The sequence below is a fragment of the Schistocerca nitens genome, chromosome 8 (genome assembly GCF_023898315.1).
Source record: "Schistocerca nitens isolate TAMUIC-IGC-003100 chromosome 8, iqSchNite1.1, whole genome shotgun sequence".
NCBI classification, from domain to species: domain Eukaryota; kingdom Metazoa; phylum Arthropoda; class Insecta; order Orthoptera; family Acrididae; genus Schistocerca; species Schistocerca nitens.
In genome coordinates, this window is record NC_064621.1 from 516,244,974 (window position 1) to 516,261,708 (window position 16,735).

The following is a 16,735-nucleotide window of genomic DNA, read 5'->3' on the forward strand; positions in this document are numbered from 1 at the left end:
GTGGTGGTGGGAGGATGTATGGGACAGGTCTTGCATCTAAGTCTATTACAGGAGTATGGGCTATGAGGCAAGGAATTGGCAGCAGGATGTTGTTGTGTAAGGATGGACAAGTATACTGTGTAGGTTCGGTGGATGGCAGAATACCACTGTGGGAGGGGTGGGAAGGATAGTGGGCAGGACATTTCTCATTTCAGGGTGCGATGAGAGGTTATCGAAACCCAGGTGGAGGATGTAATTCGTTTCTCCAGTCCTGGGTGGTACTGAGTTACGAGGGGAATGCTCCTCTGTGGCCGGATGGTGGGACTTTGGGAGGTGGTGGGAGATTGGAAAGATAAGTCACAGGAGATTTGTTTTGCCCTTTTGCGCCTATCCCATAAAAGGGATACCTGTGAAACCAGTCACTTTGTCTACATGGTAAGCTGCAACCACTGTGTTGCATTCTACGTAGGCATGACAACCAAAAAGCTGTCTGCCCACATTAATTGCCACCGACAAACTGCGGCCAAGAAACAAATGGACCACCCTCTTGCTGAACACACTGCCAAACATGATATCCTTCTATCCTTCATTTCAATGATTGCTTCACAGCCTGTGCCATATGGATCCTTCCCACCAACACCAGCTTTTCTGAACTGCGCAGATGGGAACTTTCCCTGCAATACGTCCTACGTTCCTGTAACTCACCTGGCCTCAAACTTCATTAGGTACTGTCCTCACCCATCCAGCCCCTTCCCTGCTCACCTTCCGGCACTACACAGCCCTCATTCCACCACCACACCCAGTCTTTTTATTTATTTCTCTCCTTTTCCACAACTCCCCACCTCTCCCTGCCTTCCACCTAACCTGCAGCACTTCACTGGCTGCCACCCTCACCATAGGACCCCGCCCCCTCCCCACCCCAGCCTCCTCCTTACCCCCACCCAGTCGCCACTCCCATCATGCTCTGGTGCTACTGGTCACAGTGTGGTTTCAGTTGCCTGAGACTGCAGTCGTGAGAGTTGCGTTTGCGTGCACGAGTGTGTGTGTGTGTGTGTGTGTGTGTGTGTGTTTTTTTTGCTTTTCCGTGGCTCAGCATCTCCGCGATATGGTGAGTAGCAACTTTCCTACTCATAATAGGATATATACTCGGTTGTTTGCCTTAATTTCAATGTAACTCTGAATCGTACTTTCCCAATGGGCAGTCAATTATTTTCCTCTGATGTTGAAGGAATTTTATTTCCTGTGCACCATTCTTGTAAAGTGGGTAACAAGGCAATCCAAGACCAAATTTATCATTAGTCTCAATACACAGTATATTGCTTTGAATGCTAAATCGTTTAAAATATTCTGCCATCTTAGCAGAGCAACTCATCTTAACATGCACATCTACAGAGAACTTTATGAATTCCACCTCTCAGTTTACTTTAACAACTGCTCTTCAAAAAATTTAAATAGATTAAATCATATGAATCCTCGAAAGTTTTATGAATATCAGTGACAGATACAGCAGTGGCAATGATAAATTGCAATACCAAGTCTCTAGAACCTGTAAGATGTATATCACTGGTAAGCTAGAAGTCTTGTTACTGGAAATGCATACTGCTCCAAATGTTTATTTTTCCCAATGTGGGTAGCCTCTGGTGTTTTGTATTGATAAAATGTATAAATACCAAAACTGCTTCCATTGAGAAGAGCAGAAAAGATACTGATAGAATTAAAAAACTACAGGGAATGATCTAGATTCACTGAACGAATCTACAATTGAAACGCATATTCCACAACATTTGAGACAGGACGACAAGTTAACTCCACATTGAACCAAAATATCCATTTGAGTGACCAAAAGTAAAAATGAACATTTTATAAAACCAAAACAACAAATCTTCCACATGTATTTTTCTCAGTTACTACCCTTTCTGTCAGGTATATAAATTCCAAATGCAATTTTCAGCTACAAGTAAGTGAAACGGACTAAATTATTAATTGAATTAGATGAATATACCATACCTTTTCCTTAAAAAGCATCCACCAAAAAGTTTTTATGTATCAAAAGGTAACTTAGATTTGAAAACTTTAATTCTTTTTTTATTAGCCCTGAATAAGAACTCTGTTTAAAAATTATGTAATTTTGTGTCGTTTTCCAACAACTTTTGATAGTGCTTGCATGATATTGTTATTTAATCACACACTACCGAGAATATAAGCATAATCAAGATCTTTCTAAATCTTTACTAACAAATCCAAAGTAAAGTGCATGGCGGAAGTTACATCACATTATACCAGTTATAAGAGTTTCTCCCTATGATTGTTTAAATTCCTCTGTGCATGCTGTAATTAATATAATCTTGTCCTCATGGTCCCTATGTGAATGATACATAGGGGTGTTTATTTGGTAATAAATAAGCAATCAGTCTATTTTTTTTACAATTTATTCAACCATAAACATGTTTTCGAGCCATTGCAGGCTCATCTTCAGATGGAAGTGTTACAGAAACATTATCCTGTGGACCAAGTGTAGCTAGATGCATTGCTGGTGCTGCTGGCGGAAATTACGGAAATTTAATAATCGCTGATGAAACATTTATGAATCCAAAAGTTTTTTATGTTTTAGGTACTTACAGTACACTGCCTTGTGGTATTCACATCAGATTGCTTCTTATAACATGCATTATTATGCTATGTACACAAATAAACACAGTATGTAGCTACACTTGGTTTTACACTGGCTCACAGGATGTAAACATTCTATGTTTTTACAAAGAACATGGATATGACAGATACTGCACTTTTATTACATAATAGTCTTTGGCAAGAGATGCATTGAATTATGATACAAGTATTACTAGTACCGGTTTTATATTTCAGTAAAGGTCGTTTAAAAACAAAGATGATGAGACTTACCAAACAAAAACGCTGGCAGGTCGATAGACACACGAACAAACATACACACAAAATTCTAGCTTTTGCAACCAACGGTTGCTTCGTCAGGAAAGAGGGAAGGAGAGGGAAAGACGAAAGGATGTGGGTTTTAAGGGAGAGGGTAAGGAGTCATTCCAATCCCGGGAGCGGAAAGACTTACCTTAGGGGGAAAAAAGGACGGGTACGTACACACACAGATTTTTATATATATATATATATATATATATATATATATATATATATATATATATATATATATATATATATATAAAACAAAGATGATGTGACTTACCAAATGAAAGTCCTGGCAGGTCGACAGACACACAAACATACACACAAAATTCAAGCTTTCGCAACAAACTGTTGCCTCATCAGGAAAGAGGGAAGGAGAGGGAAAGACGAAAGGATGTGGGTTTTAAGGGAGAGGGTAAGGAGTCATTCCAATCCCGGGAGCGGAAAGACTTACCTTAGGGGGAAAAAGGACGGGTATACACTCGCACACACACACATATCCATCCACATATATACAGACACAAGCAGACACATTTAAAGACATATATATATATATATATATCTAAAAACAAAGATGATGTGACTTACCAAATGAAAATGCTGGCAGGTCGACAGATGATGTCTGCTTGTGTCTGTATATGTGTGGATGGATATGTGTGTGTGTGCGAATGTATACCTGTCCTTTTTTCCCCCTAAGGTAAGTCTTTCCGCTCCCGGGATTGGAACGACTCCTTACCCTCTCCCTTAAAACCCACATCCTTTCGTCTTTCCCTCTCCTTCCCTCTTTCCTGATGAGGCAACAGTTTGTTGCGAAAGCTTGAATTTTGTGTGTATGTTTGTGTTCGTTTGTGTGTCTGTCGACCTGCCAGCACTTTCATTTGGTAAGTCACATCATCTTTGTTTTTAGATATATTTTTCCTACGTGGAATGTTTCCCTCTATATATATATATATATATATCCGCACATACACAGACATAAGCAGACATTTGTAAAGGCAAAGAGTTTGGGCAGAGATGTCAGTCGAGGCGAGGATTTGAGAAAGTCGTATACCTGCTGGAGAGCCACATTCAGAGTCTGATGGCTCTCCAGGAGGGATACGACTTCCTCAAATCCTGCCCTGAAATGAGATCCATCCTTCATGAAATCCTCTCCACTCCACCAAGAGTGCCTTTCCGCCGTCCACCTAACCTTCGTAACCTCTTAGTTCACCCATATGAAATCCCCAAACCACCTTCCCTACCCTCTGGCTGCTATCCTTGTAACTGCCCCTGGTGTAAAACCTGTCCCATGCACCCTCCCACCACCACCTACTCCAGTCCTGTAACCCGGAAGGTGTACACGATCAAAGGCAGAGCCACGTGTGGAAGCACCCACGTGAGTTACCAACTAACCTGCCTACACTGTGAAGCTTTCTATGTGGGAATGACCAGCAACAAACTATCCATTCGCATGAATGGACACAGGCAGACAGTGTTTGTTGGTAATGAGGATCACCCTGTGGCTAAACATGCCTTGGTGCACGGCCAGCACATCTTGGCACAGTGTTACACCGTCCGGGTTATCTGGATACTTCCCACTAACACCAACCTGTCAGAACTCTGGAGATGGGAACTTGCCCTTCAGTATATCCTCTCTTCTCGTTATCCGCCAGGCCTCAACCTCCGCTAATTTCAAGTTGCCGCCGCTCACACCTCACCTGTCTTTCAACAACATCTTTGCCTCTTTACTTCCGCCTCGACTGACATCTCTGCCCAAACTCTTTGCCTTTACAAATGTCTGCTTGTGTCTGTGTATGTGCGGATGGATGGATGTGTGTGTGTGTGTGTGTGTGTGTGTGTGTGTGTGTGTGTGTGTGCGCGCGCGTGCGCGCGTGCGTGCGCGCGCGTGCGCGCGCGTGCACGCGCGAGCGCAAGTGTATACCCGTCCTTTTTTCCCCCCTAAGGTAAGTCTTTCTGCTCCCGGGATTGGAATGACTCCTTACCCTCTCCCTTAAAAACCACATCCTTTCGTCTTTCCCTCTCCTTCCCTCTTTCCTGACGAAGTAACCATTGGTTGCGAAAGCTAGAATTTTGTGTGTATGTTTGTGTTTGTTTGTGTGTCTATCAACCTGCCAGCCCTTTTGTTTGGTAAGTCTCATTGTCTTTGTTTTTAGATATATTTTTCCCACATGGAATGTTTCCCTCTATTATATTCATATCAGTAAAGGTCGTTTGCTACACACAAAAGGTAAACAGCTAGAGATGAATATGTAATACATAATTAAAAACGTTTTGTGAGTTAGAGAATTCCATAGTCGTTACACACCAAGAAGAACAAGATTTATGCAGGAAGATGAATTACTGTCATTTTTTTGTGCCAGAATATCCTGGAAATTCTGGAAGAAAAGGTTTTGCATTGATTCAGTCTGTTCGTTCAGGATTTTTTGGGGCGATTTCTAATTGTTGAAGGAGGTCTTCTCAGCAATGTGTAGCGCAAAAATACTGTCGTTGAAATCAACAACACAGTATTCATGATGAACAACGTCTGATACAAAACTGGACTTATCTAAGTTTATGAGTTGAAGAGCATCCATATGCTCTCTTGTAGCAGGTTGCAAAAATTTTCCCTGTTCGACCTATGTAGAAGGAAGACCAGGAGCATGTGAGTTTGTATATGCCAGAATTTTTATGCCAATCTTTAGTGGATTTATTATTGTGAAGAATTTTATTTTCTATTTTATTGTCAGTGTGGAAGAACATTTTTATGTTGTGTGGTCTGAAAAGATTTGCAAGTTTAATAAATGACACTTTGCCAAGGAATGGAAGACAGACAAATTTTGGCATTTCTTTCTTAGTTTGTAATGGTGATGGTGGTTGCTCGAGTTTACTTTCAATTTTTTGAAGCTACACTTCGTCCACATGATAATGTTTCTGTAATACCTCCATCTGAAGATGGGCCCGCCGTGGCTCAAAAACATGTTTGTGGTTGAATAAATCGTTAATAAGAGACTGGTTGCATATTTATTACCAAATAAACGCCAGTTTAAATCACAGTCTTAGTTCGTCATCCACAGTGGATATACTGAGGAAAAAATATACATGGGGGTTTTAGTATATTCCTAGAATCATCATTTAAAGCTAATTCTTGAGACTTGATAAGTAGGAACACACACACGGGTCAAAGAAACCTTTTACCATCAGTGCTGCCTTTCGCTGTGTATGTTCAATATTTTGGCACAGGTCTCACACACATAACAGTATTCTAGATGGGGTCACACAAGTGATTTGTACGCAGTCTCTTTTGTAGACTGATTGCATTTTGCCAGTGCTCTACCTATAAACCAAAGTCTGGCACCTGCTGTACCAATGACTGAATGTGTGTGATCATTCCACTTCAAATCCTTATGAAGTGTTACACATAGGCATTTGTAGCAGTTCGCCAATTCCAAAAGTGACTCACTGATATTATAGTCACAGGATACTAAATTTTTACATTTTGTCAAGTGCACAATTTTGCAGTTCTGAACATTTGAAGCAAGTTCTCAATCTTTGAACCACTTTGAAATCTTACCAAGGTCTGACTGAAAATTTATGCAGGGTCATTCAGGCAGTACTTCATTATACATAACTGCATCATCTGCAAAAAGTGTGAGGTTACTGTTAACATTGTCCGCACGGTCATTTAACATTCAACATGAACAGCAAGGTTCCAACACACTTCCCTGGGGCACACCCAAAAATTACCTCTGCATCTGATGACTACTCTCCAGCCAAAATGATATGCTGCATCCTCCCTACCAAAAATCCTCAATCCAGTCGCAAATTTCACTTGATACCCCAGACAATTTTACTTTAGACAATAAGCATAGCTGTGTTACTGAGACGAATGCTTTTCGGAATTCAAGAAATACTGCATCCACATGGACTGCCTCGCTTCAAAGATTTCAGTATGTCAGGAGAAAACTGAATGTTGGGTTTCACTTTTTTTTTTCAGAATCTCAGCTGACTGGCATAGAGGTGGTCATTCTGTTTGAGATACCTCTTTATGTTTCAACTCAGCAACATGATCTAAGATTCTACAACAAACTGATGTAAAGGATATTAGGCAGTAGTTTTGTGGGTCACTTCTACTACCATTTTTGTACATGGGTGTGATCTGTGCTTTCTTCCAGCTACTGGGCACTGTTTTTTCTTCAAGGGATCTACAGTAGATTACAGTTAGAAAAGGGGCTAACTCAACCACAAATTCAGATAGAATCTGATAAGAGATTCCATCGGGTCATGGAGCTTTGCTCAATTTTAACAATCTCAGCCGTTTCCCAACACCAGTAACTAACACTTATTTCGCTCATCTTTTCAGTGGTGCAAGGATTAAATTGGGGCAATTCTGCCAGGTCTTCCTTTGTAAAGAAACATTTCAAAATTGAGCTTTTGCTCTGGTACCCTCAATTTCAATTCCTGTCTCATTTGCGAGTGACTGGACACTAGCTTTGGTTTCACTATCAGCCTTTACTTATTACCACAAATTCTTTGGGTTATGTGACATCATCTGAAGGCTTCACGAATTGCTCTCTTGACAGCTGAATGTGTTACTGACTCTACAATAGAAGGCCTTACTGTTTATTAGTAGCCTGCAGACTCAAATAGCCTTTTTCAGGAAAAGGCTAGCTGCCTTCTATCACTGTAATTTGACAAGTTTTACCATGTCTTTGGACGGATTTGTTGTATAAGGATTGCCACAGGTGAATCTATTGAGAATCATACAAAACAATTAATTATATTTTAGAGATGAATACAAGTCACAACTTGAACAGAACCAAGTATCCAATCCAGAAGTTCCCAGCACATAGCTGTTAGGAATCACAAGGAACAGGCTTCAAGAATTGCCTTAGGGAAACAAATGTGGATGGACAGGTCACCAAGCCACACAGAAAATAGTAAGTTGAATCAAGGATTTCTACTCTCTGGACTAAATGCAATGCAAATGACAAATGTATTAAGACCACATGACAATACTACACAGATATTTGAGAGCTCGGCTGGTACTTCCTCAGCATGGAAAATGGTCATGAGTCGAGGCTCTGATTCATAGGCAGTCATGTGCTGACATTGCTGTGAGTAGAATTCTGCCAAGGTTCAGAACTGTTCAAGTGCCTCACCAAACTGTTTGGCCCCCGGAAAACTGTTGTAAAATAGTGCAATGTGGCACAGAGATGGTGCCCACATGGCATTCCACCTCATTCACTGATTATTAAATAACTGATTTCATGAAATAATATAAACTTTATTTATTCATGCTTAAATTTTATTTGCCATGTAATTAATTTTCTGAGCTAATAAGCTGAGCAAATTATGCATCAGAGGAGAGATAGACATGAAAGTGTTGGGAGCTAACTTGCGCGACATTAAAGTGTATTCTCGCTGGAAAGGGATAAATAGAAGTTGGAGCACTTTTAGACATGGTGGTGGAGTACATAGCTTTTTAACATCTAACAAGTGCTTTTTTTTGGGGGGGAGGGGGGAGGGGGGGGTAGAACTGAGGTAAGGTGCAGGAAATGATTTTATACAACACCACAGGTACTGGAAATCAGTAGATGTGTGGTCACAAAAACAATACAGAGCACTTCAGCTGTTATTGGGAAGCACAACAAGAGGGTGCGAGAGACTTTTAGTGAAACTGGAGGCAGTCAGCTGCGTCACAAGAAGCAAGTTGTTCCAGTCCACTCTGTGGACATTCCACAACAAACAAGATCATTTTGGTCATGACTGCCTCCCTCCTGCATTCCTGAGTCACCGGCCATGGCAGTTTCCTAGTGCAGCATTGCGGAAGGACGTTGGCATTTTTTATATCAGTTGGGGCGAATGTTAGAAATCACCATGCTACCACACACATTTTTGCCACATGGCTCACCACAGTGCCATTCTTCTTGGAATGTCAAGAAATCAAAGTTGTTCCTGTTACAGATTGTTGCAAAAATAGTTCAGGTGCAGCAGTTAGACATAACAGGTAGTCACAGAGATTTGGAGTTGCTGGCTTTAAAAGATGCAAACACAAGTGAAATCAATTCCAGGTTGTCAATGTAGAAAACCTTACAAAAATAGAATACCTAGATGAATCTTTTGAAGTAGAATTAGATGATATCCGTGTCCTGACTGAGGAAGTAGAACAAAAATTGTCACAGAAGACAGATTATATTGACTAGAAAGTCAAGCTGTTTGAAATGTTAAGCAATTTGCAATCTGAAGTTAGGATCGGTGCGTAACATTCTTGTCAGACAGCAGCCTCTTTCAAAAACAAAGTTTTGCAGTCAGTTACAAAATTAACAGAGCCTAAATAAGCAATTTTCATAACATAAACAGCAGTTGGAAAGCCCGATGTCTGATAAAACTGCCGATCTGCAGAACAAACTATAGACACACGAGTGTACGCTGTAACTAGAATCCTTAAAAATGAAAACATCAGAAGACCTGGTGGCATTCAGTAACAATTATTGAGCTCTTGCATCAGAAAGTGAAACATACCACATTAATCATGAATTATTGCTCACTAATTCTCTTAACAAATTGTATGATTTGCTGTTGCACGATCAAGATGAAAAACCTACTAATCAAGTAGCAGAAAAGGATCACTTGGTGGTCAACAGGCCCACAGAGCACTTAAAAACAATCGGGTAGAATTTAACAAAGATGTGGACAAAAAGATTATTGATTTCTCTAAAAATAAAGCATAACAGTTTTAAAAAAATAAAAAAAATAAAAAACAAACAAACAAACAAACTGAACAGCAGGCTATGCTTTATTAACAAGCTTGACCATGCATTAACCGAGTCCCAGAGTCGAAAGGAACAAACTGTTATTGTTGTTGGTCATACGGTTGGGGATGCGGCCGGATGGGTGCAGGAAGTCACAGAAACATGTACTGATATATGCAAGTTTCGAGAAAAGTTTTTGCAAGAGTGCTGTTCGCAAGAAACACAAGGGGAGTAGTTTGTGAATTTCTCGGCAGGAAAAGTGAACCAATAGCAGCAAGGCTCCAGGAGAAGTTTCTTTGAATAATGGTGGTCATAAAGCACCTGGAACAAAAACTTCCCTTTGATGTGAGGTGTGGTTTAGGATCAGCGTCAAGGAGTAGTTACAATCAATTTGTCGGACTCTTGGAGTGAGTTGAACAGTTACTAAGGAATAATGGCCAAGACGATGAGCTCCCAGATTGTTCGAAGAGGGAAAGCATGGGAGGATGAGGGATTGTTCACAGAGCAGTAGGAAGTGTGCCAGATGGATTTTCGAACCAAAGACAGATAATTAATGATGAAATTATATTAAAACTTGAAGTTCTCATGGCAGTAAGTGTTTCCAAAAACATGGCGAACTGCAGAAGTAAAGCAACTAGGACAAATTTATGGTGTTTACATTGATGGTAGCAGTTAATAGGGAGACTGAATATGTTTCAGAGTTTATGAGAAAATGGTTGAATGAAATAAATTTTGACACTGGGAAACCTACATCTATTTAAATGTCTGTAGAGTCTGCAGCCCTGACTTGTGAAGTTTTGTAATAAAAGAATTCCAACTATCGAATGCATAGAAAATGAATTCGATTCATGATGCAGTGTGGATGACCCATAAGCTCTGTGATCTATCGCTTCACAACAGTTTACCCCACACTTTGAGCAGTTTACCAACAAATATTATGCAGTATACTTCCTTGTTGTTTGATTTCAGTCAGCCTGGAAGAAAAAGAAGAAGAAATCTTTGACAAAGTAATGAGTCCTACAATATAGATTAAAATCAGAAATGTCGAAGTTACTGCTTGTCTAGATAGCTGATCAGAATTTTTTTTTATGAGTCACTTCCTGATAAAGATAAGACTCTTAAAATGTCAGTGTTGAGGAATTTCAGTACATCAGTTAATAGTAGTAGGGTTGAAGAGCACTTAACAGAGGAGGTATTAAGAAGCAGAATTATTTCATTGGAACAAATATCTTTTGAACAAAAACTGGACCTGCTGAGCAAACTGCTACATAACAGTACTGTATTTTCTAATTGTCCAGGTTTTGTGAAAGGCTTTGAGTGCAAATTAACTATTATCCCTCAAGAATTTTGCAGCAAAGTAGTACCCGATCTGCCTCTCAAAAGAGGAAGCAGTAAGGAAGGAGATCAACTGCACGTTGAAACAGAGCTTTACTTTCAAAGGCTTCCAGCAATTAGATTAATCCACTGGTGGTTGTTCCAAAACACGATGGAATCATGAGACTGGCCTTCCTCACTGGGAAATTCATTCACTACATCAAATGTTGTGTCCCGAATTAATGAGCTATATAACAGTTTACGTTGACAATGTCTGATGGCAAAATCCCATTGGGTGGAACACTATCAACTGCTAGATCAAGTGTCAATATCCATGCAGCTAAGTGGTATGAAACTGATACATGCCAAATTTGTAGAAAAAGAAGTTTTGTTCCCTACTTTGTGATATCAACAAAAAGGGACTGTTCCCAAAGCAGGAAAATTAAAGACAACTGAAGAATTCCTGGGCCCTAAATCTAAGAAACAGCTGAAAGCCAAGTGTGGCTTATTCAGCTTCTACTGTCATTTCATTTTGACACAAGCTTTTAATGAGCCAAATTTAAATACATCACTGAAAAAGGATGTCCCTTAGAAATGGACCGAAGAGGTCAAGCAGGATTTTTGGGAACCGAAGGTTTAGTCATTCAATAGCATAATACTGCATCACCTAAATTTCTCTATACGATTTTACATGTCAACTGACTCAAGCAGGGTTGGTCTGGGATTGCATTTTTCCCGCTGGAAACATTGGATGGGGTAAAACACCCACACACTGTCTTCTGCCAGCAGAAGATTCCTGCCTGCTAAAAAGAATTATTATGTGTCTAAGCAAAGGACATTATTTACTATCTATAGTTTTCAGAAATTTGAGGGATTTTCAACTGGTTACCACACTATGCCTTAGTTGACCACAAAGCCCTTAGTTTCTCAAAAAGGTGCTACCTGAGACATTCTCAGTTAGCTGGGTGGGTGTTATATCTTCGCAACGTGATATAGAAGTTAGGTATGGGAAGGGCAAAAGCCACGTATATATATATATATATATATATATATATATATATATATATATATATATATATATATATATATCACACACACACAGAGAGTCATTAATTACTAGTCTGTAATGAAGGTGATTATTAGGAAGAGTGACAACAGGGAATAAACTTGTTTTACTTCAAGGGTATGAAAGCAAAGCAGAGGTTTGAGAAGTCTATAGAGAATGATGAAGGGAGCAGAATGCAGTGAATATATTCAAATGGATAAACATCTCCTGCATTCGAAGGATTACCTGAAAATGACAATATACTGTAAGCTGCATTAGTACATGTTATTTATGAGAAGAAAGATAGAAAAGAATATAGACTGTATGTTCCCGATCAGCATACTGACGTTCTCACCGAGTATGATTACTGGGTGTGAAAGTGCATCACAATACTACAGAAGTCTGTGATATTCAGAAACTTATGGTGCAGAGTACCGAAGAGAGTAATAGCCTGCAACGAGTGTCAGCTGCATCCATAACTAGTCAAGGGGCTATGAAAAGTGTCATACCTCATGGACACAGACAGCTTTTTGCTGTAGATGCCTCTGGACCTTTATCTGTTTCACAATAGGTATTCATCTATTTTTGTTGTACACCTATGCAAAATGCATGAGATTTTAACAGATTATGGGGGCTATGCCATCAGTAACAGTGGGAAAATTAGAGAATTATTTTGTGCATTTGGCTGCCAACAGTGATTTTGTCAGACAATGGACAACAGTTCATTGCCAGGAAATTTACTGCTCTGTTTGAAAGCAAGCAGATTAAACACGTTCAGATTTCGCCATATTTTCCCCAAAGTAACCCGTATCAAAAGGCTCAGAGGGAGTTGAAGATGCACTGCAGGACCTATTCTCATAAGCATAATTCAGCATGGGCTAATTACTTAGGAACCTCTGTCAAAATTACAAATAATTTGTGGCATGAATCAATGGGATTCACTCCAGTAAAGTGATACTTGGCATAAGGTATCATAGCAGAGGAGGTACATTTTCCACTACCGCAAACTTTGACAATGGCGCAAACAGAACATGATGCTAAATGGTGAATGGAAAACAAGAGCCTTAAACTGAAATAAACGCTATGATAAAAAGGTGAAAGCTACAATATTTAATCTAGAAGCTTTTGTTTTAGTAAAAATGAAGGAACAGTTGAGATAGGTATTTGCTGAATTTAAAAATGAAGCAGCAGTTGAGAAAGGTCTCTGCTGAAATTAAAAAGTATCTCCAGGTCTGCCAAAGACCATTCACAACTGAGAGCTCGCTGTATCCTGACGCAGACACAATGGCGGCTGCTGTGTAAGAGCCCATGAACACCCTAACTTTTGACACCTTGCGGATTTATTGGTTATTTTTCTTTGAATGCTGTTAAACACAATGCAGATGCAGTAATCTGAAAAACACGACACTTAATGTACCGCACTGTGCTACATATTGCTCCTCTAGACTCAGGGAAACTTGGCATCAGGGTCACAAGCACATCTTCATTTTTGCACGTTTTAAGGAGCTTCTGCACATGCGCAACTGGCGGGACATAATTGTCTTATGGGCTAAATACATACTGATTTGATAATGTGCATGATTCGCAGTGTGCATTAAGTCTTTACCACTCAAATACAAATTTACATCAATGCCACAGGTGGTAGCACATTGCAGCAGGCTTTTATCCATGTTCGCCATAAATCACACCAGGCAGTAGCACACTCCCCAGATATGCAAATTCACTCATTATATAGTAAAATTAGATCAGACATCAGTATATGTTATAGTTATACTGATAGAAAAACCTATTTTGTTGGATACTGAATGAGATATAGTACATTAAGTTCTGGATTTTATCACAGCGTAATCCATTTGAGGCGCTGAGTACCATAAAGCACATCATCGTTCACTGAGACACTAACATTTATTCATGCTTATCACATCTCTTGATCTTATGGTGGGTCAGGTTTATCTGTACTGTAGGCCCACATTTTACGTACATCTGAACATTCACGAAAAGCTGTCTCACTGGCTACTCTGCTATTCACTTAAAATATAGGAGGTGGGGCGGGGGGGGGGGGGGGCACAGCTAGTGAGCTTTTGTTCTTATGGTTCTCAGTGCCTCTAGCCTCATTTGTATTCTAGTCAAGTTACCTTGTTGGTACATAGCACTACTTGAACTTAATCATTTCTTCAAAATGGCAGTTTGTGGTTGGAATTGGTTGTCTAGTATGCAGGAATCGGCTTTCGTGTAGAGTGTCAACATGACCTCTGTTGAACCTGTATTAAGTGCTAAGAGAAAAGAAAATTAAGAGGAAAAGTTAGCCCTAAAGAAGCTAGGGCTTTCCAGACCCGATCCGTTGTCTGAGAAAGTGACGAAATCAAATAAGTGTGACTACAAACGAACATTTAATAAATAAGAGTATAACAGTGCCTGATTTTCAGCCCAGAAGTTAATTTTCGTTAACTAATGCATGAATTAGGGATCATGTACATTCGTCCTGGGGGGGAGGGGGGGGGGAGGATGGATGGTAGGGAAAGCTTTAACATTATTTCGTTCTTGCCATAAACTGTACTTAATTGTGTACAAAACAATAAAATTCCACAAAAAGAATTCTTTCTTTTTTCAGATAGGTTCTACATATCATCATCGATAGTGGCTAAAGTTGTGTAAATATGTTGATAAAAATAACTATTTAAAAATTTGTTAACACCCACAATGCATATCTGTGTCTCATATATATATTGAAGTCTAATTTTTCCAGCACTTATAGCTTTTAAGACTAGATATCATGTTCTGGAAACATCTGATTTGTGCTAGGGATTTCGTCACTGCTTTGGTAGCTTTAACACAATAATGATTTTAATAATTTTAATATTTAGTAAAAATGTGACTAGTGAAGCAAATGTATGTGTTTTCCTAAAAACATAATGACTTTTAACATACAGAGTCCATAATTGGAAAAATAAAGTTGCATATTTGGTTACTGCCAAACTGCAATCTGATTTTTTGAGAAAACAAACCAAGGAAGAAGAAAGTTGGCAAATTATTAAAGCTGAATAACTTAATAGCCTATGAGAAAATGTCTGTTTTCACAACACTAGAATGTTGGAGGTATTAAACATGAAGCCTACCAACTGTAGGTAATGATTTATCTGCAGCTGGCAGTATTGAAGAGGAAGTGGGTGAGAGCCAGAGCTTCCTCTGATCTCCCCCCCCCCCCTTCCACCCCAGCTTACATTCCAGTTTTACAGAAGGGACTGAGAACAGCCTCTGATGCTTTTTATTCTCCTATACATTACTCCAGCAGGATGCTGTTAGTGATATAAATTTTGCTGTGTATCTCCCCTAGTGTTGCTAACAAATATGATTTGGTTAATAACATCAACAATGAACCAGAAACGCGATTCTGGTGTGTGCGCAACAATGCTGTAATAGTAATATGTGTACCTTATTAAAATTCTATGTATGCTTTTTTGTCCATGCTAACCGAGCATTTGTGCTCAGGGGATTGAAAAGTGACTCCAACTGCAGTATTAAGAGATTACATTCATATAAAAAGAAAGATCAAATTCAAAGCAACCAGTTAAATGAGGAGACTTGTGGACATCAACCAATCTATTAAAAGACAAACGCGCTGTGTAGGTTTACGAGTGAGTTAACCAATTTTAAAATATTTCATATTTGAAATCAATGGAAAGTAGCAGGATGAGAGGGGGAGGGGGGCAATGCGGCACCGAGATTGGGCCCATATTGCATTCTGCCTCATTCAGTGATTATTGAATAACTGATTTCAAGTTCTACTGTCAACTTTATTTAGTCAAGCTTAAGAAACACAATGTGGTAGGTAACTTTTATTTTGTTTATGATCGAAAGAAGGTCAGCATCGGTTGTAACGTCCTCTGTCTTTTTCCATTGCATTGCTGATCCACTTTTCAACTGACAGTGCAGTTATCATCAGTGCAATTAAGTACTCACGTACACTGAACATAATTATAACAACACATATTTCAATCTAGGTTAGGCAAATACAAGAATTAGGAGGTGAAAGTTTGAGGCAAACTGTCACAGGAACATGATACAAAATGCTGAATTGAACAAACATATCTGGAAATGTTTTCAACGGGGTATGTAAATATATAATAAAATATGAGGTGAGAAACAACGTAAAATAATAAGAGTATGCAGAAGACAACATAGAAACTTATGTCATAAAGATACCACACTTCATCATTTACACATGAAAGTCTACAGGCCTTTAACCAGTAGTAGATATCAAATGTATAATAATACATTTGCGATTTGAAGATCTAACATTTTGTCACAATCTCACTCCATCATCTTCATTGTAACACTGATCCAACAATACTTAATTCTTTAGCTCAATAACTGGAAATCACTGTGCAAAACCTTCCCCTATCTATTTAGATAGAATTTGTCTCCAAGTGAATAATTTATTTACATTGCCCTCTTTATATTACATAATTACATTACAAAACTTACCTCCAATGGAACAACATCTTCCATTTCAAATTCAGCTTCTTCTGGTTCTTGTGGCTGTTCTTCTAGTCTCTCAATGAATCCCAAGTAACAATTGGGACACACAAAGTCCTGGAAAGAAAAATTAACTTTCAAGAAAACGCTATTCTACATTCACTCTCAACACACAATTAATAAATTCAGTCCATGCAAACATTATCTTTAAATAAATTTACACATTTTATTCAAACAATTTCAGCTTCACATTACAAAC

At 39.1% G+C, this 16,735-nt stretch overlaps 1 protein-coding gene across 1 annotated transcript in view; it reads right to left on the bottom strand.

Annotated features, from left to right (window-relative positions):
• Positions 1 to 16,735, bottom strand: part of LOC126198585 (E3 ubiquitin-protein ligase Iruka-like) — a 135,920-nt gene that overhangs the window by 85,182 nt on the left and 34,003 nt on the right. The window contains exon 2 of the mRNA XM_049935026.1: positions 16,486 to 16,593. Coding sequence (XP_049790983.1) covers positions 16,486 to 16,593 — 108 coding nt within the window. The remainder of the gene's footprint in view (positions 1 to 16,485; positions 16,594 to 16,735) is intronic.